Raw genomic sequence first — 25020 nt, 5'->3', positions numbered from 1 at the left:
GGCTGCAATCACTGATCAGCCTTCAGAGGCCACCATTTTAAGAACCCTGAATTAAAGAACTGGCTGTGAGGTCAAGTGCTGGGTGTTTCTCCTTCAAACCCCCAGGGGACTTGGCGGATCTTGTCCTGTAGAACGGAACTTCCTGGTTATGGTCATTAAGGGAATGTTAGGCCATGTTTAGCTCTTGTGGTTCTATGGGCCTAACTCCAACTCCCAAGAGCCTCTTAACATCCATGAGAAATGGCAGGCTCCATTGATCTAGAGCGCGATGAAGCCAGGTGAGTTTAGCTGCTGGAGAAGGTGCACTTTAGGCACACACATGCCAAATTCCTAAATGATCAGCAACTTAAGAGGAGGTTATTTGATTGTGAATAAGCCTTTTATTGGTTTACGTTTAAGCTGTCTGTGCCTCATGGAATTGCCAATGAAGATATTGTCTCGCAAAACCCCGGAGAACTCTCTTGTAAGGTAAAGTAGAGCTCTTTCCTTACTGGTTAATGTAAAAAAAAAAATTACTGGCCTCTGTTACTACCATTACACATTATTAAATGCTTTAGGCTCCAAAGATTAAAATGTGAAAAAGTAATAATGTTTTATTAAATAATAATTGCTTCAGAGAGTGGTATTGTACCTTGCAGCGTGGGGATGTACTTGTGATGCTGAAGCAGACGGAAAATAATTACCTGGAGTGCCAAAAGGGAGAAGACACTGGCAGAGTTCACCTGTCTCAAATGAAGATTATCACTCCACTTGATGAACATCTTAGAAGCAGACCAAACGTAAGGAATTAATATTGTTACAGCCCTCATATCACACATAGCAGCACATTTCATGGAACTATTAATTATATCTCATCTTCAGGTTTTTGTTAGCACATTTATTTTAACCAGAGTAAAAATTACAGTAGCATTTATTCTACTTTTAGAATAAATTACTACTAAGAGACTTGCCACTGCCATACTAATCACTTCGATACAGAGTGACTACCCTGTGTTTTGTTTTCTTCACTGCACTCCAGCCTGGGCCATAGAGCGAGACTCTGTCTTGGAAAAAAAAAACAAATAAAAAAATAAAGTAAATATGAAAAATAATAGTGATCAAGTAAAATACTTGGTTTGCCGTTTATCCTAGTTTTCATAATCTTTTCCCATTTTTTCTTCTTAGAAGGCAGTTTATATTTTGAAGTTTGCTAAGAAACTAAAAAATTGTATTTGGAGAGCAGAGGAGATATGTGTTAAGGTAGCTTCTGCTGGCATATGAAAATCCTTACTTTAGCTCCCATGGGGCAAGTTCTCCACTGACTCATTTTCTCTGTTTTGGTACGGCATTATCCATCTGTCATAGCTGTCCTTCCTCTTTCAGAACACACTTATGGCAACAGTGGAAGTTATACTGCCAAAAAGCTTTCCTTTGTGAAAAATAGAAGCTAAAAAAAATTAGAATGTTTTTTTTTTTTTTTTTTTGAGATAAGGTCTCACTCTGTTGCCCAGGCTGAAGTGCAGTGCTGTGATCACTACAGCCTTGACCTTCCCGGCTCAAGCAATCCTCCCACCTCAGCCTCCTGAGTAGCTAGGACTACAGGCGTGCACCACCACGCCTGGCAATTTTTAAAATTTTTTGTAGAGACAGGGTCTCACTATGTTGCCAGGGCTGGTCTGAAACTCCTGGGCTAAGCCATCTGCCTGCATGGGCCTCCCAAAGTGTTCAGATTACAGGTATGGGTCACCATGCCCAGCCAAAAGTTAGTCTTTTATAACAGTGCAAAGTTCTTTCCACCTTAAATACCACCTTCTCATCTTTTACTATAGACTTGCAGAGAGTTGGCCTCTGATGGGCAGCTGTTGGTGATAATGAAATGAATCCTCCTTTATGCTTCTGGGTTCATGGCTATTGTTACATTTTTTTTTTTAATAAAACTTACCTATTTGAAAGCCTAGTTTTAAGGTAAATATCTCTACGAATGTGTTGTACTTTGCCCTAACTTGGCAAACAGAAAATATTGAATGAACATGACCAGTTGTGGTTGAATCAGACAGATCATGGGAAAAGTGGAAGGTTGTTGCCTGGTACATGGTTGAGACCCCAGACCTGGGTTTCAGGGAAGTGGAATTTGGTTCCCCTTCCACCTTCTTCGGTGGTTATTTAACTTCTCTAAACTTTATTTTTTTAATGTGTGAGACAACTGCCCACAGAGTTGTCTTCAGAGTTGACAGATTATATGATTTTATTTGTGTAAAAGTCCAGAATAGATAAATCCATAGAGACAGAAAGTAGACTACTGGTTGCCTGGGGCTGAGGGGAGGGTAACTGGGGAGTGACACCTAATTAGTAGGAGGTTTCTTTGGGGAGTGATAAAAGTGTTCTGCACTTGGGTTATGGTGATGGTTGGATAATTCTATGAATATACTACAGCCATGTTCACTTTCAGTAGGTAAATTTTATTGTATGTGGGTTATATCTCAAAGATGTTTAACAAATTCATTGAGCTAATGCATATAAGGTATTTAACACAGTGAGTAGCACATAGTGAATGAGCAGTAAATATTAGCTATTCTTAATATTACAAAACCATTTGCATTAGCAGTTATAGTCATATTAGAAAGACCTTTGCATTATGTTATATTTACCTGCCAGATACCTACCCCAGTGGTATGGTCTGAATTGTATGGACCACTTGTTGGCAACCCTGTCTAGCCTGTTCCTCTTGCCCTTCACCTGCTAGGCTGGGTTGATGAGCAGCATTGCCAGTGATATCCATACACTGAAGGCAGAGAAGGGAAAATGTGTGACTGGGAGGCACAAATTATCCCCTCCCTCCAAGGATTGGTTTATGTTTAGGCCTCTGGTCCATTTGGAGATTTCATGTTTGTGTTTGGTGTGTGGTAGGTCTCTGACATCATTTTTTCCAAAAGGATAGGCATCTAGCCTAATAACACTTATTGAATAGTAATTCCTTTTTCTCCACAGATGTAAATCAGAAAAAAATGAAAATCACACATGCACATATATAACACATTATATAAATAATAATTAATTTGTTTAACTTTTTTTGGAGAGAGTCACTCAGTCATCCAAGTCAGAGTATAGTGGCACAATCATAGCTCACTGCAGCCTCGAGTTCCTGGGCTCAAGAGATCCTCACACCTCTGCATCCCTAATAGCTGGGACCGCAGGGGTGTATCACCATGCCAGGCTAATTTTTTATTTTTTTGTAGATATGGCATTTCTTATGTTGTCCGTGCTGAATAATTATGAAAAGCCACTCCAGGCTGGGCACGGTGGCTCACGCCTGTAATCCCAGCACTTTGGGAGGCCAAGATGGGTAGATCACCTGAGCCCAGGAGTTTGAGACCAGCCTGGGCGACGTGGCGAGACCCCATCTCTACAAAAAATGCAAAAATTAGCCAGGCATGGTAGTGCTTGTCTGTAGTCCCAGCTACTTTGGGGACTGAAGTGGGAGGATAACTTAACCCCTGGAGGTCAAGGCTGCAGTGAGCTGTGATTGTGCCACTACACCACAGCCTAGGTGACAGAGCAAGACCCTGTGTCAAAGAAAAAAAAGCCATGTCAGACCTAAAATATCTCAGAATTCATGAAATTTCCATATTGTTCATTTATTTAGAGAAAAGCATTAAGCAGTCCATGAAAAAATGTTAGGGTCTTCTTAGTAAGCTAATATAGTAAGCTACATTAGCCATTAGAGTCTTAAGTTATATTTCAGTTTACCTAACTTGAGAGAATGAAAATTTTGTTTCTGCAGGTGCATGTTGGTTGAAAGAGCAGCTGAGATTTAGAAAAGATCTCAGCAAAGGTGCTGCAGGGTTGAAATGGAGAAAGTGGACCATCATTCACAGTGCACTGCAATCAGCCTGGTGCATCATGGCCAGGGGAAGGGCAGAGGTATAGATGTGTCAGGACATCTCTAAGGGGACAAGAGTTATTAGAGGAGGTGAAGAGACAAGAAAGGGCACAAAAATCTGCCTTTATTTATTTCACAGGCTTGCCAGTGTTGAAGAGTGTTAAGTTATAACTCCAAATAATATCCTTCAGTGGGATTTGATGATGATGAGGATAAGCCTGTCTCTTGATATAAAGAAACTAAGAATAACAATTGCTAGTCAATAAGAAGAGGTCACTCTTCAGCTTTGCCTTATCCTCTGGCCAATCTCGGCATTTGGCTAGATGGATAGAGAATGTTAGATTCTTTTTGCTAATTAGAACTACTGTTGAATAAACCATTCAGATTAAATACAAAATGCAGACCAGGCATGGGAGGTAGCATTGCTTTCAAATTAGAAAAAGCACTTAGTTAAGTGGTAATAAATGAAATGGATTTTACTTTTTGTGAATTATACTTCTGTTGAAAGTCATTAGCTCCTTTCATTACAAAAGGCAAGAGCATAAATCATAGAACTTTCTTCTTTTCCCATCCTAATAAAGACACGACTTTTAAGACTCTGTCTTGATCACAGTTTTAAGGAAAAAGCTATCCTTGAAAGGGAAAGAGGTCAAAAACCACTACTTTGGGGTAGAATAGATACTGTTTCAAAATAAATAAACAGTTCCCTTTTGTTTTACTCTCTCAGCTTAAAAAAGCAAAAAGAAAACATACTGGGGGATATTTTAATTGAGATTTTCATCCTCCCTTGGCAGGGACACATTCTTCTTCAACTTGATAATAATTCCCTTGTTTGGCTCAACTGTGTGGTTTGCATCATGTACTCATAATGTAATTGTGTCAAGAGGACTCTAATGAGAAAAAAAAATTGGTCTCAGAGTGAATAATAAATCCACCATCTATCCTGCACACTTCATTCACAGCCCTTTTCTCCCCCTAAGGATCCAAGCCACGCTCAGAAGCCTGTTGACAGTGGTGCTCCTCATGCTGTCGTTCTTCATGATTTCCCAGCAGGTAAGGATGTAAATAATGCAGTGGGAGAAACACAGGATCCAGGAGTAAGTCTTTTTCCCTGCCGGGGGTTAGCCTCTCAAGGACATCCTTCTTCATTTTTCTGTGCCTATAGAGTCCTAGACTGGAGAGGTCATCTTATCCAGGACTTCACTTCAAGAAGGGTTGATTGTACCAGCCATTCCAGAAAGCTTAGTTGTATACCCTTGCCTTTGAAGCTCCCTGAGAAAGAGAAAGAGAGAGACAGAGAGACTTTCCCTTACAAATGAACATTGCAAATTGCCTACCAGTCACAAACTTTTTAACTCTTTCAAAATAGTGGGTACTAGGCCGGGCGCAGTGGCTCACTCCTGTAATCCCAGCACTTTGGGAGGCCGAGGCAGGCGGATCACGAGGTCAGGAGATCGAGACCATCCTGGCTAACATGGTGAAACCCCGTCTCTACTAAAAATACGAAAAATTAGCCGGGCGTAGTGGCGGGCGCCTGTAGTCCAGCTATTCGGGAGCTGAGGCAGGAGAATGGCGTGAACCCGGGAGGCTGAGGTTGCAGTGAGCTGAGATCGCGCCACTGCACTCCGGCCCGAGGGACAGAGCGAGACTCTGTCTCAAAAAAGAAAAAAAAAAAAAATAGTGGGTACTAATTAACAATTGTAATATGGCTGGGCACAGTGGCTTACACCTGTAATCCCAGCACTTTGTGAGGCCGAGGCGGATGGATCACCTGAGGTCAGGAGTCCAGACCAGTCTGACCAACATGTTGAAACCCCGTCTCTATAAATACAAAAAAGTATCCGGGCGTGGTGACGCATGCCTGTAATCCCAGCTACTTGGGAGGCTGAGTCAGGAGAATCGCTTGAACCTGGGAGGCAGAGGTTGCAGTGAGCTAAGATTGTGCCGTTGCACCCTGGGCAACAAGAGCAAAACCCCGTCTCAAAAAACAACAACAACAACAAAATTGTAATAAAGTTAATCCTAACTTAATAACTGAAGTTCTTTTGTCTTCAAAGTTGTCTCAGCTGCTTACTTACCTATGAGATCAAAGTAATTTGTGTGTGTGTGTGTGTGAGACAAGATCTTGCTCTGTCGCCTAGGCTTGAGTGCAGTGGTGCAATCACTATAACCTTGAACTCCTGGACTCAAGTGATCCTCCTCCCTCAGCTTCCCCAGTAGCTAGGACTACAGGGGTGCCACTACACCTGGCTAATTTTTTTTTTTTCCTAGGGACATGGTCTCGCTATGTTGCCCAGGCTGGTCTTGAACTCCTGGCCTCAAGTGATCCTCCCACCTTAGCTTCTTAAAGTGCTGAGATAACAGGCATGAGCCACCCATGCCCACCCACAATATAAGTACTTTTGTAATAATTTTTAAAATACCCTTCATATCCAAGGCTACAAATAAACTCCTGATTTACTTACAATCTCTTTTTATCCACTTGATAGGCTGATTTTTGTTTTGGTATGGGTAAACTTATTTACTAAAGAGTTGTAGTACTCCCTTAGTTAATATTTGAAATTAAAATGATTTTTAAGCATAATTGAGAAGAATAATATTATACCATGTCTATAAACTTTTTTCATTGTTCAGTGTGTATTCAGCATGGCTTTATATTGGCACAGTAGGAAACATTTGCTAACACAATAGTGTTTTTTTCAACCATTTTCCATCAATCAAAGCATGGTAAATATGTCTAATTTGGTCCTTAAAAAGGGAGCTCATAACAATGTCCAAAAAAAGAATAGCATTTTTTAAGTCAATTTGATTAGTATAATCTGTTCTCAGAATCAGTGGAACATAACTGCCTCAGTGGACACAGCTAAATGCTACTTTGTGCTTTTATCAAATCTGCAACCAGGATAATTCATCATACATAACTATAATTTTATATTACAGAGCAAGTTGATGATTTGAACCTCACTTCTGGAGAAATTGTTTATCTTCTGGAGAAGATAGATACAGATTGGTACAGAGGGAACTGTAGAAACCAGATTGGCATATTTCCTGCCAACTATGTCAAAGTGATTGTAAGTGGGTTGTGTTTGTTTTAATTTAGTCATATACTCAGTGGGTTCTATGTGACTTGTAGGTTGGAAAAAATAACTATAAACCCAGATTCTAGTTCTCTCTTTTTCATTGATTCATTTGGCATTTGGAAAATTCAAAAATAAGGATTTGGTCAACTAGGTGATGGTTAATTATTATATTATGGAGTGTTAGAACTTAATGCCTAAATGCTGTCTGAAATCCTAAAGTGAAAGACCACCACAGGTCAACTGGTGAATCAGCTGTTCTTGGAGAGTGGTTAAGCACTTAAGGATATATGGTAATTCTTTGAGACATTTAGTGAACATGAATTCAGTGCTACTAGCTTATCCTGTAGAGATGTTCTCTGAGGTTATGGTACCACTTCTTTTCTTTGGAGTACATTTTGGTTTGAGTTTCTTTCATCTTTTCCATTCTTATTTATCTCCATCTTTAAAAAAAACTTATTTGGGAATACAGAAGTATTTTTATTGGAGATAGTGGTTCATTAATGGTTGTACCCACAAAATAATTTCTAATCTGATTAGGAAAATTATATTAAAGCACCAGAATTTTTATACCCTCACGGCCTAACTTGTGAAAGCATTCCTGTGTGTGAGAGCTGTGTGTAAGCCCAGATGGCTGTGTGAAACATGGGGATAAAATCAGACTGCCCTCACACATTTGTACCAATTGGAATAGGATGACTCGGTCCCTGATATAACTTACTGATACTGTGAAATATCAATAAATCTAGCTTAACAGCATTAACAGCTTATTTGGAAGGAAAAAGTAAATAAATTCCATTACATCAGAATATTAGAAAACAAGACTAACAGAAAATCTGAATTCTTCAAATAGAAATGAATTTGAGTCTCTTGGATTATGAAGGGTAGGCATTAAACATTGTCCAGTGTATCTATGCCTTGATTCTTTGGAGAAATTCAACCACATTCTGTAAATTAATATTAAGAATAATGTTTGTTTTAGCACTCTTCCTCATTTTTCTTCTGCCCAATGTAGCAGTACTTTAAAAAGCACAATTACCACACTGAAATCAATCACACAGAATCTGCCACATTATTGGTATAAGTGTTATTTCTAAGCCCACAAGTTTAAAAAATTGTTTTAAAACTTCAAACCTTTAAAATTCATCAAGAAGGCACTGATTTAATATAAACCTCAAGCTTTAAGTAGTTTTAAATTGCATGCATTATAGCCAAATATTTTATTGCAACCCAGCCCTCCTCTTCTGAGCCTTGTAAATGAGATATTATATTAAGTGCTTGGCTGGGCACAGTGGCTCATGCCTGTAATCCCAACACTTTGGGAGGCTGAGGCGGTAGGTAGGATCACTTGAGCTCAGGAGTTCAAGACCAGCCTGGGCAACATAGTGAGACCCTGTACCCACAAAAAATTGAAAAATTAACTTGGCATGGTGTCACACGTGTGTAGTCCCAGCTACTTGGGAGGCTGAAGTGGGAGGATGGTGTGAGCATGGGAGGGCAAGGCTGCAGTGAGCCATGATCACGCCATTGCACTCCAGCCTGGGCAACAGAGTGAGACCCTGTCTCAAAAAATAAATAAATAAAATAAAACAAAGTGTTGCCACTTAGTTTGCTAAATACAGATTCCTTTCTTCCCTATTCATGTTGAAGGGGGAAAATATTTCAGTTATAAATGTGAAGAGAATCCACAAGTTGTTTTTGTTTTGTTTTGTTTTTGAGACAGTCTCACTGTTGTCACCCGGGCCGGACTAGTCTCGAAATCCTGATCCTCCCAGAGTGCTGGGATTACAGGCGTGAGCCACTGTGCCCAGCCCGAGAATCCAAAGTTTTATTGAAATGTTTTATCTTGGGGTCAGAGAAGTATTGCAGGATTCTACCAACACTTGGAGTAGGTGTGGCAGGGCTAATGCCTGATTTCTATGTTAAGTCCTTCTCAGCTGCAGTTTTCAACCTGGAAAATATGGGATAGAGCTGGCAGGGTGCGGCAGCTCACACCTATAATACCAGCACTTTGGGAGGCTAAGGCAGGCAGATTGCTTGAGTCCAAGAGTTCAAGACCAGCCCAGGCAACAATGGTGAAACCCTGTCTCTACTAAAAATACAAAAATTTGCCGGGTGTGGTGGTGCACACCGGTAGTCCCAGCTACTTGTGGGGGCTAAAGCAAGAGGATCACTTGAGGCTGGGAGGTCGAGGCTGCAGTGAGTTCTGATTGTGCCGCTGCACTCCAGCCTGGGTGACAGAGTAAGACCCTGTCTCAAAAAAAAAAAAAAAAAAAAATGGGATAGAGAAAATTCAGTCAGAATTAGAGTGATATTAATGTGGTTATTCGAGTAAATAAGAGAATTGATTGGCTACTCAAGGAAGGCTACTTCACAAGTTACACTTTTTTTTTAATCCAAATTCAGGATTTGTTTTACATTTAGCACCTGTAGTTCCTCTTAATCAGATTAACACCTAGCTAAACCGATCGATTTCAGTCGTGTACTTTCTAATTACTTAACCTTAAATTTATCTTATGAAAATCTCAAAAAAATATAATTGTTGCCTTGATTTTATCTTTGCTAGATTGATATCCCAGAAGGAGGAGATGGGAAAAGAGAATGCGTTTCATCTCATTGTGTTAAGTAAGTTCTATTTGTGTTCTTTTACACAAAATACAAAGGAGATAACCATCTATATCATGAAGAATTATCAAGCTTAAAACACTCCAAGGCCAGGCATGGTGGCTCAGACCCATATCCCAGTACTTTGGGAGGCTGAGGTGGGAGGATTGCTTGATGCCAGGAGTTCAAGACTAACCTGGGCCACATAGCAAGAACCCATCTCTATTATTTATTTATTCTTTATTTTAAAAGAAAACACTTCACGTGGTGATAATTCACATTCTCATTGTGTCTTTTTAATTACAAAGAAAACTTGTTTAAAAGGTGACAATGGATTAAAATTCTGATGAAAATACATCATGAACCTGCTGATAGAAGCTTACCTAAGCAACTCTCCAACATCAGTGCAGGACATAAAGAAAGCAGCAAAGACAGTCTATGCCAATGCTTCCTGCAGCCTGGTCTCAGCATGAGCAGAGATAGTTTCATCATTTACTGCATTTTATTTTGGCCATCTAGTGTTCACCCAGTTTTTAGAAGGTTCAAGCATTTTTGTCATGAGAAATAATTAAATCCTATAGAAATATGAATCCTACAATAACTGCTAGACATTTTGTATGTTTTTGTTTTTAAGAGGAACTAGAAGAAAGTGAAGGAAGAGTTAAGTTGAAGGGGTTTTCCTTTATCTCTGAGGACGTTTCCCTGAATTTATATACCCTTTTATGTGTCATTGTAACTCCTTTGTGATTTAAAGCACTGCCACAATGCAACTTTATATTCTAGTTAAATGAGCAAATTAATAGAATTCATTACCTGCTGAAGACTGTAAACCTGTCTATGAATAGGTCAGACATAAGCAGATGCTCCCAGAGGACTTTAGAAAACAAATGCAAAGGTTATCACAAATAAGAAAACTTCTGATCCACAATAGTTGAATTCTATTTCAGATTCAGTTTTTCTCTATTTTTAAGCAGCATATACTGTGTCTCAGCAGGTTGGATTTGAAGTGGGCTTTTACAGTCATTGACCCATTGATCTGACTTAAATCAGAATTCTATTAAAGCTAGAATCAACCTTTTCTTTTTAGGCAATTGCTTCTCCTTAGCCTGTTGCTATTGAAACTTCCTTTCTAAACCCTCAAATCTAGGGATTAGTATTAAAGCACACCTTCTAGAGACACAATTTTATCTCTGCTTTTATCTTACTTTCAGTCAAAATTGCAGATCATGTAAGGATTGTTCCAAATGTCAGAAATGAAGCCCTTTTAAAGGAGATTAAAAAAATCATTTTTAAAGGCAACAGAGTTAGTTCCAAGACTGTGTGTTATGATATGCCAAGTTTCTGTTTTCTTTAAACCTTCTCCTAGTTTTTAAGGCCAGCTCACTGATTAATTGAGCATCTATTGAACATCAACTTTGCCCAGCTGATGCCCATTGCATTCTGCCCTGATTAGTAGTCAGAAAATTTGATGAATTGCCCTGAGATTCTCAGGGTTAGCACTCCTCAACTCAGTGCATTTATGATTGAAAGGGTTCAGACTGGACCATGGATTGCTGTGGCCCAAGGATACAAACATACGGAGACTGGGGAGTAAGATGATCAAAAGACACAGCAGGGTAAACTAACCACCCAGCTGCATGCACTCCGAGACCTTGAGCTTCAGCCTTTCTGAGTGAATAGGTTCATATCTGTTACTTAAAAGTGTAACTTACTCTTTTTCGTGGAATAATTTCAAATTAGCCTAGTATACCTTATTCCATGGTAAACCCAGAATAAATATTTATTGAAAGACTGAATGAAGGTTTTTAAGCATTTTAAAAGCACTCTCTAGTCTAATCCACAAAATGTGTTCTTCATTCAGAGGCTCAAGATGTGTTGCTCGGTTTGAATATATTGGAGAGCAGAAGGATGAGTTGAGTTTCTCAGAGGGAGAAATTATTATTCTTAAAGAGTATGTGAATGAGGAATGGGCCAGAGGAGAAGTTCGAGGCAGAACTGGGATTTTCCCCCTGAACTTTGTGGAGCCTGTTGAGGATTATCCCACCTCTGGTGCAAATGTTTTAAGTGAGTATAGAGAATTTTTTTTATTATGTTATGTCCTAATTCAAATAAACCAAATAATATCATTATACTTAAGCTGTATCCATATTGCCATATTTTTACGGTAGAAGGAAAACTGATTTTAAAATGGGAATTTGTGTGGGATAGACATTATTTGTGGGCATCTCTCAAAGAGCTGGTTTTGGTATTTTAGGTAATTAGCAATAGCTTCATATAAGAAATGGCAAAGAGGCTGGGTATGATGGCTCAGACCTGTAATTCCAACACTTTGAGAGGCCACGGTGGGCGGATTGCCTGAGACCAGGAGTTCAAGGCTACAGTGAGCTATGATTGTACCACTGCACTCCAGCCTGGGCAACAGAGCCAGACTCTGTATCTAATAAATAAATAGCAAAGACTTTTAAACAGAAATGAACTATAGACTGTTACTAATGTATATAGACTATAAATAGTTGTGTTTACAATTAACTAAACGAGCTCAGTGAAGTTAGTACAGGTTAACGCAACATAGGCAATACATGAAGAGACCGGAGTGGAATCCCAGACTCTTCACTCCCACCTCCCACCTCAACCATTTGTTTTTAATACTATGTGGCCTTCACATCTAATGTTCTGACTTCTTGTGTTTGTTTGTTTTTTTAATGTAGGCACAAAGGTACCACTGAAAACCAAAAAAGAAGATTCTGGCTCAAACTCTCAGGTAGGCTGCTTGAACAGATGACTATAGTGACAGCCAGGTTCAGACTCTGGGAGGAATATTAAAATCATAATTTTTAAGAGAATATAGTATGAATTAATTTTTCAATTCATACAACAAATGTTTGTAATAAATTCTTAGATGATTAATATATTTTATATAGAGAGCTCATACAAAAACATGCAAACCCTGATAGAAAATGAAAACAGAGGCTGGGCACAGTGGCTCATGCCTGTAATCCCAGCACTTTGGGAAGCCAAGGCAGGTGGATTACCTGAGGTTAGGAGTTCAAGACCAGCCTGGCCAACATGGTGAAACCCTGTCTCTACTAAAAATACAAAAATTAACCAGGCCTGGTGGCGTGCACCTATAGTCCCAGCTACTTGGAAGGCTGAAGCAGGAAAATAGCTTGAACCTGGCGGTGGAGGTTGCAGTGAGCCAAGATAGCACCACTGCATTCCAGCCTGGGTGGCAGTGCGAGACTCTATCTCAAAAAAGAAAGAAGGAAAATGATAAAAGAGACATGATTAGAGAATTCATAAAAGAGGCTGTGCGCGGTGGCTCATGCCTGTAATCCCAGCACTTTGGGAAGCCGAGGTGGGCGGATCACGAGGTCAGGGGATCGAGACCACCCTGGCTAACACGGTGAAACCCCATCTCTGCTAAAAATACAAAAAAAATCAGCCGGGTGTGGTGACCAGCGTGCGTATTCCCAGCTACTCGGGAGGCTGAGGCAGGGGAATTACATGAACCCGGGGGGCAGAGCTTGCAGTGAGCCAAGATTGCGCCACTGCACTCCAGCCTGGGAGACAGAGCAAGACTCTGCCTCAAAAAAAAAGAAAAAAAAAAAAAAAGAATTCATAAAAGAGATACAGTAAGTGTCTAATATTGAAAAAATATTTAACCTTTCTAATAATCAAGAAAATATATAATAAAGCAGCAATAAAATACCATTTAACCTATTCAGTTAACAAAGATTCAGTGCAGCTCAGCACTAAACAAGCAATTATAAGCATGTGAGTGTTAAAAAAAAAAAAAGAGAGAAAGTACACATTCTTATTTATCACCCTAAGAAAAGGATAAAAAGTGAGATAGGGTTTTAGTCACAAAGATGAGCATAGTGCTAATATAATAAGAAAAAATTGGAAACAACCTAAATATGACCATTATTGGGAGAATATTCTAAAGCTATGAAAAACTAGATTTATCAAATAAAATAATGATTTTAAATGTCATGAGAGGAAACATAGGGAAAGGGGATATAAAATTGAATATATAGCATAAAAAGACTGGAAGGAAATCATTCAAGTTACTAGTATTAACTTGCATCTAGGTAGTAAGATTATATATACGGGTAGGTTTTTTTCCCCCACTTCTTTTTTTTTTTTCTTTTTTTTGAGACGGAGTCTTACTCTGTCGCCCAGGCTGGAGTGCAGTGGCGCAGTCTTGGCTCACTGCAACCTCTGCTGCCGGGTTCAAGTGATTCTCCTGACTCAACCTCCCGAGTAGCTGGGTTTACAGGTGCCTGCCACTGTGCTTCGCTAATTTTTGTAGTTTTAGCAGAAACGGGATTTTACCGTCTTGGCCAGGCTGGTCTTGAACTCCTGACCTCGTGATCCACCCACCTCGGCCTCCCTAAGTGCTGGGATTACTGGCATGAGCCACTGCGCCTGGCCTTCTCCATTTCTTTATACGTTTCTCAACTTTCCAAATATTTAGGAACATTTGTTTCATTTGTATAATGAGAAAGAGAAAAATAGTGGGTTAAAATTTTTACACTGTTCAGCATGACCCCAGAAATGCTTAAAGGTACTAGGAATGTGGTGCCTTCTGTTGTTTTCAGTTTTTTGTTATTTTTGGTTTTATTTTTGTTTTTTTGTTTTTTGTTTTTTTTTGAGACAGGATCTCACTCTGATGCCCAGGCTAAGTGCAGTGTCGAGGTCTCAGCTCACTGCAACCTCTGCTTCCCAGGCTCAAGCAATCCACCTCAGCCTCCTAAGTAGCTGGGATGACAGGCACACACCACCACTCCCAGCTAATTTTTGTATTTTTTGTAGACAGGGTCTCATTTTGTTGCCCAGGCTGGTCTCAAAATCCTGGGCTCAAGCACTCCACCTGCCTCAGCCTCCCAAGGTGCTAGGATTACAGGGGTGATCCACCACATCCGGCCTTCCATTGTTTTTTGTGACAAATTTAGAAGAGTTAAGCCTGATGGGATCATTGTGTTTGTGAAAATGTCACTTGTAATTGGCCTGTGTGTCCCTTAATTCTTTATCCCTATCCACTGATAAAGTGAAACAAGAAGGAAACTGACTATAGTTCTCCAAAAGGAAATGTTCACATGGTTGTTGCCTGCATTTTTGGAGAATGATAAGTTCCATCCTTTAGGGTTGGTTACTCACGTGCAGGAGCAAGAGGGGGTTAGTGTTGTTTGCTTGCTTTTTGTTTTTGTTTTTGTTTTATAAGCCATCAGTTATTGAGCACTTAAGATGTGCCAGGCACTGGGCTAAATGTTAGACATGCATTGTCTCATTTAATCCTCTTATTAACCCCAAGATGAAGCTGAGCCTCAGAGAAAAGAAGCGTCTTGCCCAGTGTCACGAAGTTAAGAAGTGGCAGAACTGGGTCTGGAAACCTTGCCTGTGTAGCTCCAAAGCCTTTGTCCCGGCCAGGCGCTGAGGCTCACTCCTGTAATCCCAGCACCTTGGGAGGCCAAGGCAGGTGGATCGCTTCAGGCCAGGAGTTCGAGACCAGCCTGGCCAACATGGTGAAACCCCGTCTCTACTAAAAATACAAAAATTAGCTGGGTGTGGTGGTGCGCACCTGTAGTCCTAGCTAATTGGGAGGCTGAGGCAGGAGAATTGCTTGAACCCGGGAGACAGAGGTTGCATTGAGCCAAGATTGCGTCATTGCCCTTCAGCCTGGGCAACAGAGCGAGACTCCATCTCGAAAGAAAAAAGCCTTTTCATTATCCTCTACTGCCTTCTTGAGCCTCTTGAACATAGGGTTCCCATCCCAAATTGGCAGAGTTGCCTCTTCACAGAGCAAAACCTTTCTCTAATGTGCCTGGGATAAAAGTGTTCTTACACTAGCCCACCACATCTGGGTGTTATCCTGCCAATCTTAGAGTTAACTACAGCTCATAAAATTAAAAGTGTGAATTGATGAAGTTCTGTGCTATGGACTCTAATTGTCTCTGAATCAAGTAAAGACCTGGGAATTCATGGATCATGCCTGTAATCCCAGAACTTTGGGAGGGTGGGAGGATCACTTGAGCCAAGAGTTCAAGACCAGCCTGGGCAACATAGTGAGACCTCATTTCTGCAAAAATAAAATTAAATTAAATAGCCGAGTGTGGTGGCTGCACCTGTAGTCCCAGCTACTCGGGAGGCTGAGGAGGGAGGATTGCCTGAGCCCAGGAAGTCAAGGCTGCAGTGAGCTATGATTCTGCCACTGTACTCCATCCTGGGTTACTTAGTAAGAACTTGGCTCAGAAAAGAAAAGAAAGAAAGTAAAAAAGTGTTTGCTTAAGCTTTGTATATCCCTTAAAAGCAGAAAAGCCACAAATTCTATCACACTTGTCATTTAGAGTTATAATTTAAGAAAAAATTATTGGAAACTTTTATTTCTGAAACTTGATAGCAACATAAAGTATTAGATAATTTAAAGAAGTCTTCAGGCTTTGAAATCTTAAGACCCCTTAGTTTTTTTTTCTCCACTACTTTTTAAGCTTTGTAGAACTCAATTTCAAATAAAATCTTACACTTCTGACCACACTTCTAATTTGATAACAGGTTAACAGTCTTTCGGCAGAATGGTGTGAAGCTCTTCACAGTTTTACAGCAGAGACCAGTGATGACTTATCATTCAAGAGGGGAGACCGGATCCAGATTCTGGAACGTCTGGATTCTGACTGGTGCAGGGGCAGACTGCAGGACAGGGAGGGGATCTTCCCAGCAGTGTTTGTGAGGCCCTGCCCAGGTATGACAACCGCAAGACATGAATGCGACTCCTTACGGGGAGCCTGAAACCTTCAAAACTATGTACATTCCTTTCCCCTCTGGCCATGCTCAGTTTGTCTGTCTATATTTGAAAGAGCTGATACATGAAGTTATGCAAACTTCATTCATATGCTTTGTTAGAGTTATAGAAAAAAAAGATAATGTCTTCACTAAATAATGGCTAATTCCATCTAATAAATATAGTTTACATAATTTTTCCCTGCTAAGAGAACATTATTCATCTTTTTGAAAGTTAAATAAGTTCAAAATTAATTGAACATGTTTTTAAAAATGTTTTTCTTTGCCTAATATCACTACCTCTGAAGAGAAGATACTGTGTTTTTAGAGCGATAAGCGTTTTCTTAAAAAAATGTTAGATTTGTGTTTTAGTCCACTGTGTTTCTATATATTTAAATTTTTTATGTCTTCACAGCTGAGGCAAAAAGTATGTTGGCCATAGTACCGAAGGGGAGGAAGGCCAAAGCCTTATATGATTTCCGAGGGGAGAATGAAGATGAACTTTCCTTCAAGGTCAGAATGTGTATCTCTTCATAACTGCATTAAGCACTATAATTTTTTAAATGTTTTCCATTGAAGGATGGAACATTTGGGTGGAATATTAATCATTACTCAAGAATGAAGAGATCTCAGGCCCTAATTGTAGGGGAAGACATTAGAGAAAGTGAACAGTGCAAATAGGCCTGTTAATTTACAGTATCAACCAGGCATTAATGTAGTTAGAGAAAACCTTGGCTTTACACCCCCATACATCCCCAAAGTAATCCCTTGTTCCTTGGTCTTAGGTCATCAGATCTCAGTAATATTAGGGTTTTTATTAGTAGCCCTGGTAACAGATGACTGTCTACATGGCCCTGCAAGCCTGCCATTGATATGTCTTTGAAATTGATGGAGAATCAGATAGCACCTGCTACAATTTGCACTAGTAGCATAGTAGCCTCATAAGACACTAAATTCCTTTGGGAGGCTGAGGTGGGGGGATCACGAGGTCAGGAGATCGAGACCATCCTGGCTAACACGGTGAAACCCCGTCTCTACTAAAAAATACAAAAAAATTAGCCAGGTGTGGTGGCAGGCGCCTGTAATCCCAGCTACTGAGGAGGCTGAGGCAGGAGAATGGCATGAACCCGGGAGGCGGAGCTTGCAGTGAGCCAAGATTGTGCCACTGCACTCTTGTCCACAAAGGCAATGACCAGAGGTTTGGGGAAATAGTCCCAAAAGGTTGAGCTAGTTTGCAAAGGTTTTTTTTTTTTTTTCACCGAAGAAATGCCTAATTTCTTCTTAAAGTAAAAGTAGATATTTTCTTTTCTTTTCTTTTCTTTTCTTTTTTGAGACAGAGTCTCGCTCTGTCGCCCAGGCTGGAGTGCAGTGGGGCGATCTCGGCTCACTGCAAGCTCCACCTCCCGGGTTCACGCCATTCTCCTGCCTCAGCCTCCCGAATAGCTGGGACTACAGGTGCCCGCCACCATGCCCAGCTAATTTTTTTGTATTTTTTTTAGTAGAGACGAGGTTTCACCATGTTAGTGAGGATGGTCTTGATCTCCTGACCTGTTGATCCACCCACCTCAGCCTCCAAAAGTGCTGGGATTACAGGCGTGAGCCACCGCGCCCGGCCAAAAGTAGATATTTTCATGATTCTATTTCCCTAATCCACAACTGGACCATAGTCAGAGGAAAGCACTTTGGGAACAGTGCTAGAAGAAGGAGGGTGGTTTTAGTAGTCACTGCTGTCAAAATAGCCTGTGTCAGGCAGTGGTAAATTCTCTATCATTGAAGATATTCAGTCAGAGGAAAGGATGCCATAGAAAGAATTAACATATCAAGGAATGATTGGACAAGGTGTGGTTTAAAACAGTGGACAACCAAACAGGGTTTTCACTTGTCTGCAACAAGATGAGAAAAAGGCTGAGCAACAGTGGCTCACACCTCTAATCCCAACACTTTTGGGAAGTCAAGGCAGGAGGATCGCTTGAGGCCAGGAGTTTAAGACCAGCCTGGTCAACATAGCAAGACCCCATCTCAACAAAGAAAAAGAGGAAAACAAGGCAATACCTAAATCAGGTATGTGCAGCCTTTGTCGGGGTAAGGGGGGATGCCTTGACTGAAATATGTCACCGTAAAGTTGCTAACTTCCTATTTTGTGATGGGGTTTTACTTTATTCTGAATAATAAAATGTTATTTCATCTTTTTGTATTAAATGTCATTTCTGTTATAATATATTGTTAGCAAATAATAGATATTTCTTATTCTTCCTTCCTTTCTTTTTTTTTTTTTTTTTTTTTTTTTGAGATGGAGTCTCGCTCTGTCGCCCAGGCTGGATTGCAGTGGCATGATCTCGGTCTGCCTCCTGGGTTCAAGCAATTCTTCTGCCTCAGCCTCCCAAGTAGCTGGGACTACAGGCACACGCCACCACACCTGACTAATTTTTGTATTTTTAGCAGAGACGGGGTTTCACCATATTGGCCAGGCTGGTCTCAAACTCCTGACCTCGTGATCTGCCTGCCTCAGCCTCCAAAAGTGCTGGGGTTACAGGTGTGAGCCACCATGCCCGGCCTCTCTCTCTTTCTTTCTTTCCTTTCTTTCCGTTCTTTCCCTTCTTTCCTTTCCTTCCTTCCTTTCTTTCTTTTTTTTTTTTTTTTTTGGTTTTGTTTTATTTTGTTTTGTTTCTGAGACAGGGTCTCACTCTGTTGCTCAGGCTGAAGTGCAGTGACACAATCTCAGCTCACTGTGCAGCCTCGGCTTCCTGGGCTCAAGCGATTCTCCAGCCCTCAGCTTCCTGAGTAGCTGGGACTACAGGTGTGAGCCACCAATGCCTGGCTAATTTTTGGTATTCTTTGTAGAGACTGGGTCTCGCCCAGGCTGGTCTCAAACTCATGAGCTCAAGGCGATCCATCGGCCTCAACCTCCCAAAGAGCTGGGTTACAGGCATAAGTCACCACACCCAGCCATAAATGATAGGTATTTCTTATGCTGTAAGCTATGCAAAATTAAAAATTCGTAACCTTCTATCAGTTCCCTTTTTTTCCTTTAACATCTTGGTCTTTAAAACAAAATTTTAAAAAGAAAGAAAGAAAGAAAGCTGTTGCCTTAGTCCTTGAGAGTCAGTGGCTCAAAATGTATCCCTTTTATCTTTACATAAACTTACTGCAAGTGAAGAATCTGAATTCAAACTTCTTGGATGTTATTTTGGTCTTCATTTAAACTATGTCAGTATAAATAACAGAATGCACAGTATCCTCCAGAAAACAGGTTATCTTCATTTCATTTTACAAATGGTTGTCCATAAGATAGTTCTAGAATTGTTAGAATTGTTGTTGTTATTGTTGTTGTTAAGGGATTCTGCACTGCTTTCAGTTTTATTAAATATCCACAGAATGTTAATAGATTAAACTAATTTTTTTTTTTTTTTTTTTTTTTTTAGAGAAGGAGTCTTGTTCTGCTGCCCAGGCTGGAGTGCAGTCAGCGGCGCGATCTCGGCTCACTGCAACCTCCGCCTCCTGGATTCTAGCAATTCTCCTGCCTCGGCCTCCTGAGTAGCTGGGACTACAGGTGCATGCCACCGTGCCCAGCTAATTTTTTGTATTTTAGTAGAGACAGAGTTTCACTGTGTTGCCGGGCTGGTCTTGAACTCCTGAGCTCAGACAATCCACCTGCCTTGGCCTCCCAAAGTGTTAGGATTACAGGTGTGAGCCACTGCACCCGGCCAAAACTAATTTTTGAAAATAGTCCTAGCCTGGCTGGGTGCAGTGGCTCACGGCTGTAATCCCAGCACTTTGGGAGGCCAAGGTGAGTGGATCACCTGAGGTCGGGAGTTCAAGACCAGCCTGACCAACATGGAGAAACCCCGTCTCTGCTAAAAAAATACAAAACTAGCCAGGTGTGGTGGTGCATACCTTTAGTCCCAGCTACTCAGGAGGCTGAGGCAGGAGAATCTCTTGAACCTGGGAGGCGGAGGTTGCAGTGAGCCGAGATCATGCCATTGCACTCCAGCCTGGGCAACAAGAGCAAAACTCCATCTAAAAAAGAAAATAGTCCTAGCCCTCAGGAAACTGACATGGTATGTAGGTTTGGACCAGATCTAAATAAAATAGCTTCAGTTAACTATTAAATTATAATTTAGGAACCAGAAGGAACTTATTTATAACAAAAACTTTGAATTGCCAGAATTTTTACACATTTTAGCAGAGCAGAGTAAATTAATAACATCTGATTGCATGTTTCCTTTTCATTTTCCATAAAGAAAAGCCTTAAATCAAGCCATTTTTTTTCCAGAGGGTAATGTACTAGGGCTACAAATAAATTCATTTAGCCCAATAAAGGTAGTCTTAACAGTAGCCAGAGTCATCTGGGACCATTGTAGCATCTTAAACACAGATTCTAAGAAATGTTTAGAAACTATAAAGAACAAAATAGTTATGTCTTCATCTGCTGAAGGAATTCTAATTTGCACATGAATAAGACACACAGCCCCTTTGACTAACCTGATGAAGATAAAACAGTGTCCTGAGTCAAGGTGAAGCTCTTTAAGATGGGAAAAAATGCAAATTTGATATTGAGGCCATGGCAGGAGAATCACTTGAACCTGGGAGGCAGAGGTTGCAGTGAGCCGAGATCGTGCCACTGCACTCCAGCCTGGGCCACAGAGCGAGACTTTGTCTCAAAAAAAAGATACTGGGGCCATAGGAGGAATGTGATAAACCAAATGGTAGAGGAGAAATGCCATTATGTGCAAGAATAAATGTAGAGTGCAAAATGCTCTGGGTGTTGATAAAAGGCAATTACAGTAAAAGCCTTTCTAAGTAAAAAGGTCCATTGTAAAATGTGGTGGCCACATAGCCTAGTGGTTAGGAATATAAGCCCAGGAATTGCACTAGATTTGAATCCTGGTTCTACCACTAACTAGACATGCGACACTGGCAAGTTACGTAGTCTATCTGAGTTTTGGTTTCTTTTTCACTAAAATAAGGAAATCTCTAAAAATACATCTCAGCCAGGGGCAGTGGCTCACGCCTGTAACCCCAACACTTTGTGAGGCCAAGGTGGGTGGATCACAAGGTCAGGAGTTTGAGACCAGCCTGGCCAACATGGTGAAACCCTGTCTCTACTAAAAATACAAAAAATAGCTGGACGTGGTGGCGGGCACCTGTAACCCCAGCTGCTCGGGAGGCTAAGGCAGGAGAATTGTTTGAACCTGGGAGGCAGAGGTTGCAGTGAGCCGAGATCGCGCCATTGCACTCCAGCCTGGGTGACAGAGCGAGACTCTGTCTCAAAAAAAAAAAAAAAAAAAAAAAAATCTCTAAAATGAGGATAACATAGTACTCATCTCTAGGACTGTGGTGGTGTTTACATAAGAGTTAGTTCCTGTGAAGTACACAGAATAAGACAAGGCATACAGGAAGCACATGACTCACTTTCTCATCTCCAAATCTTTGCCTATATGACACCTTCAGTGAGGCCCTCCCTTGATGGCCCTAATGAGTTGGCAATCCCATGCTTTCTGTCCTCTTCTGCCAGTTTATTTGCCTTCCCGTTGTAGAATGAGGGAATATTAATTGTGCTCAGAACAGTGTCTGACACATAGTGGGTATTCAATAAATAATCGTGTGTGTGTGTGTGTGTGTGTGATAACTGGTATTATTTGTTCAAGAGGGATTTTAGATTAGGAGTGGTGAATTTGAGAGGCACAAAGTATAAGAAGGAAAATCAAAGTGCAGCAAGGGTGGCAGTGGCAAAGGAATGAGATTTAAGGGATAGAGGCTTACAAGCAAATGGCATCATTAGGTATAGATCATTGTTGTCATTTAATTCTCAGCAATCAAGATAAATGAGTTATACAGAGAAGATTATTCATGCTGCCCTAGGCAGGCCACTATTTACCATGCTTATTCTCAACAGAAACCAGTAATTCTAACTCCTTTTGTCTTACAGGCTGGAGATATAATAACAGAGCTGGAATCTGTAGATGATGACTGGATGAGTGGAGAACTTATGGGAAAATCTGGAATATTTCCCAAAAACTACATACAGTTTCTACACATCAGCTAGAGGAGAAGCTTGACTGTGTTCCTTGGCACAAGAACTCACTTGAACTATCACCTTGACTATCAGATATGTTTTTGCACTATTTTTTTTTAACTGAAAAAGAAATATCTAAGCTGTACATGGTACACTAGAATTTTCTGAAAGCAGAAAACGTTCAGATTTTGTAGTTAATTTTCATTACAATAGAAACATGCACATGGAAACCCATGAGCTAGGATTCTACCGAGGAAAACATCTAGTGGGATTAGCAAGGTGAAGGGAAAGCATCTGGTGGCATGGCAGCATGGGGAGGCTCACACGCAGAAGTTGCACGTGGACATCCGTTTTAATCAGCACAAGTGAATTAACCATGCTTCTTCATTTTTTTACTTTAGTTAAAAAAGAGGACATTTAATATTCTACATCCTGTAACTATCAGGACATGGTTAGCAATCTCAATTTCATTTTTGATATTCAAATTAATTCTTACAGCTTGAGCGTATCAGCCTTATTACCAGAGCAAATCCTTCCTTCAGATGGGATAGTTTACCGACTAGTTGGAACATTTGTAAGCACATGGTGAAATCAGCCCCTGCCCACTAAAATAATCTTTATGTTACCAAGTGATTCCCATTTGTCTAAGGATTTGAAGGGGGTCTAAATTGGATGTATCTTACTTAGTCTAAAGAACCAAAAGCATCCCTGAAATGCCTTGCTAATACAACTAATCCTTCCATATATGTGCCATACTTACTTTTTTCCTCAGTGTATACTTTATGTTAACAGGGTTATTACAAAGCACATTTTCTGAATCTGCAATCATTCCTTTGACAATTACTGGACCCAAAGGAAAATTCATTTTCTTTGCATTATTCCAGTAATATATAAAAACTGTGTCTTGTTATAGTAGTACATTATGAATCACATATAAAATCTTACAATACAGAACAACTGTTAAGATGGAAAACAGTGCCAAACCTCCACAGCTCATTTCTTTGTAATATAATCAGAATGAAAAATAATTTAAGAGGAGAGAAGACTGGTACTTTTTTGTTTTATTTTTTCTCTAGCTTATCCCTGCACAATTATTAGAGTGAATGAAAAACCACTTTCCTGCTTTCCATTGTTATAAATTCTAAGCTTAAGATAAAAGTGGTTCTTTACATGACTGAATCAATTACAATTTATGGGCTAGAGCCAAATAGGTTGAAGACAATCGTCCAAACAGATCAATGGAATAGAATTTCATTGGAAATGTAAAACACTTTCCCAACAATGGTCATGACTTTCTTCTGTTTTTGAGAAGAGTTTCATATGCTGGACCACATTTTAGCTTTTATTGTTTTTTTTTTTCCCATTGTCCAAAAAGTTAGGCAACAAGTGGCCACACTTTTACGTGACTACAACCTGGAGTTCTGCAAAGAAGGTAATATTTACTTGGTCTTTGACTAAAGTTATCTCCCCATTCTATGGTTACATTTTATTTTGGACTATGGGGACTTCTAATATGTTTTGGTAAAGAAGAGAGTATAAAGAAAATTCTTGTCAAATTTCACTCAAAAGTAATTTCATGAGAAATCAATGATTTAAAGCATTATCCAAATTAAATTATCATTTGCAGCAAACTGTACAACAGCAGGAAGGATATGGAATGGAACATGAGTTATATATCTTTGCCTTTATAATTTTAACATCTTATATTGAAGATTCTGAAAACCTATCTTTATTAGAGGAAAATCTCAATCTTCAGTTTTGGCCTTCTGTCAGCAGAATGATAAGTGCAATAGTTGTAAATCTACTTGACACTGTAATAAACTGAACTGAACTTTCAAAGTCCCTTTCTCATACTAGACTGAGTTTTTTGAGAATGGAGGTGGTATCTTTTTGTTTTGTTTTGTTTTGTTTTGAGACAGGATTTAATTCCCTTTGACCAGGCTGGAGTGCAATGCAATGTTGGCTCACTGCAGCCTCTGCCTCCTGGGCTCAAGTGATTCTCCTGCCACAGCCTCCTGAGTAGCTGGGACTACAGGCGCACACCACCATGCCCAGCTAATTTCTGGTATTTTTTTTTTCTTTTTGTAGAGACAGGGTTTCGCCATGTTTCCCAGGCTGGTTTCAAACACCTGGGCTCAAGCAGTCTGCCTGCCTCAGCCTCCCAAAGTGCTGGTATTACTGCACCTGGCCTGTGGTACCTTATTTATCTTTGTATCTCTAGTCCTTTGCACCATTCAGGCTCAATAAAGGTTGGTTGGTGGGTTGGGTGAGTTGGTTGGTTGGAATGGATGGATGGATGGATGAATGACTTTCACATACAGCAATACCATCTTGGATTCACTCAATATCTTTCCTCTTTAATTTTTGACATAAATCTATACTAAAAATTCACAGTTTTATGTCATTTCACTCTCATGTTCTATGTTGTGCTTGCCACTTATTACCTACTCAACTGACAGGAAGCAAAAAGGTAACATATGGGCTCTCATAGACACTTTCTTTTTTTTTTTTTTTTTTTTTTTGAGATGGAGTCTCCCTCTATCGCCTAGGCTGGAGTGCGGAGGCACGATCTCGGCTCACTGCAAGCTCCACCTCCTGGGTTCACGCCATTCTCCTGCCGCAGCCTCCCGAGTAGCTGGGACTACAGGCGCCCACCACCACGCCCGGCTAATTTTTTGTATTTTTAG

General features: G+C 40.3%; 1 protein-coding gene across 35 annotated transcripts in view; it reads left to right on the top strand.

Annotated features, from left to right (window-relative positions):
- The window catches only part of SH3D19 (SH3 domain containing 19), a 277157-nt gene extending 252985 nt beyond the window's left edge, over positions 1-24172 (top strand). For 22 of the 35 annotated variants that reach the window (XM_063809086.1, XM_063809084.1, XM_063809079.1 and 19 more), the window contains 10 exons: positions 400-468; positions 639-779; positions 4840-4912; positions 6800-6930; positions 9503-9561; positions 11402-11604; positions 12249-12301; positions 16093-16279; positions 16733-16830; positions 22247-24172. In XM_063809086.1, coding sequence (XP_063665156.1) covers positions 400-468; positions 639-779; positions 4840-4912; positions 6800-6930; positions 9503-9561; positions 11402-11604; positions 12249-12301; positions 16093-16279; positions 16733-16830; positions 22247-22363 — 1131 coding nt within the window. In that variant the 3' untranslated portion in view covers positions 22364-24172. The remainder of the gene's footprint in view (positions 1-399; positions 469-638; positions 780-4839; positions 4913-6799; positions 6931-9502; positions 9562-11401; positions 11605-12248; positions 12302-16092; positions 16280-16732; positions 16831-22246) is intronic. The other 13 variants (XM_063809097.1, XM_063809096.1, XM_063809094.1 and 10 more) reach the window with 1 other exon arrangement.
- Positions 24173-25020: the final 848 nt, after the last annotated feature.

This window comes from Pan troglodytes, chromosome 3 (genome assembly GCF_028858775.2).
Source record: "Pan troglodytes isolate AG18354 chromosome 3, NHGRI_mPanTro3-v2.0_pri, whole genome shotgun sequence".
In the NCBI taxonomy this organism is placed as follows: Eukaryota; Metazoa; Chordata; class Mammalia; order Primates; family Hominidae; genus Pan; species Pan troglodytes.
This window is presented reverse-complemented; position numbering and strand designations above follow the sequence as displayed.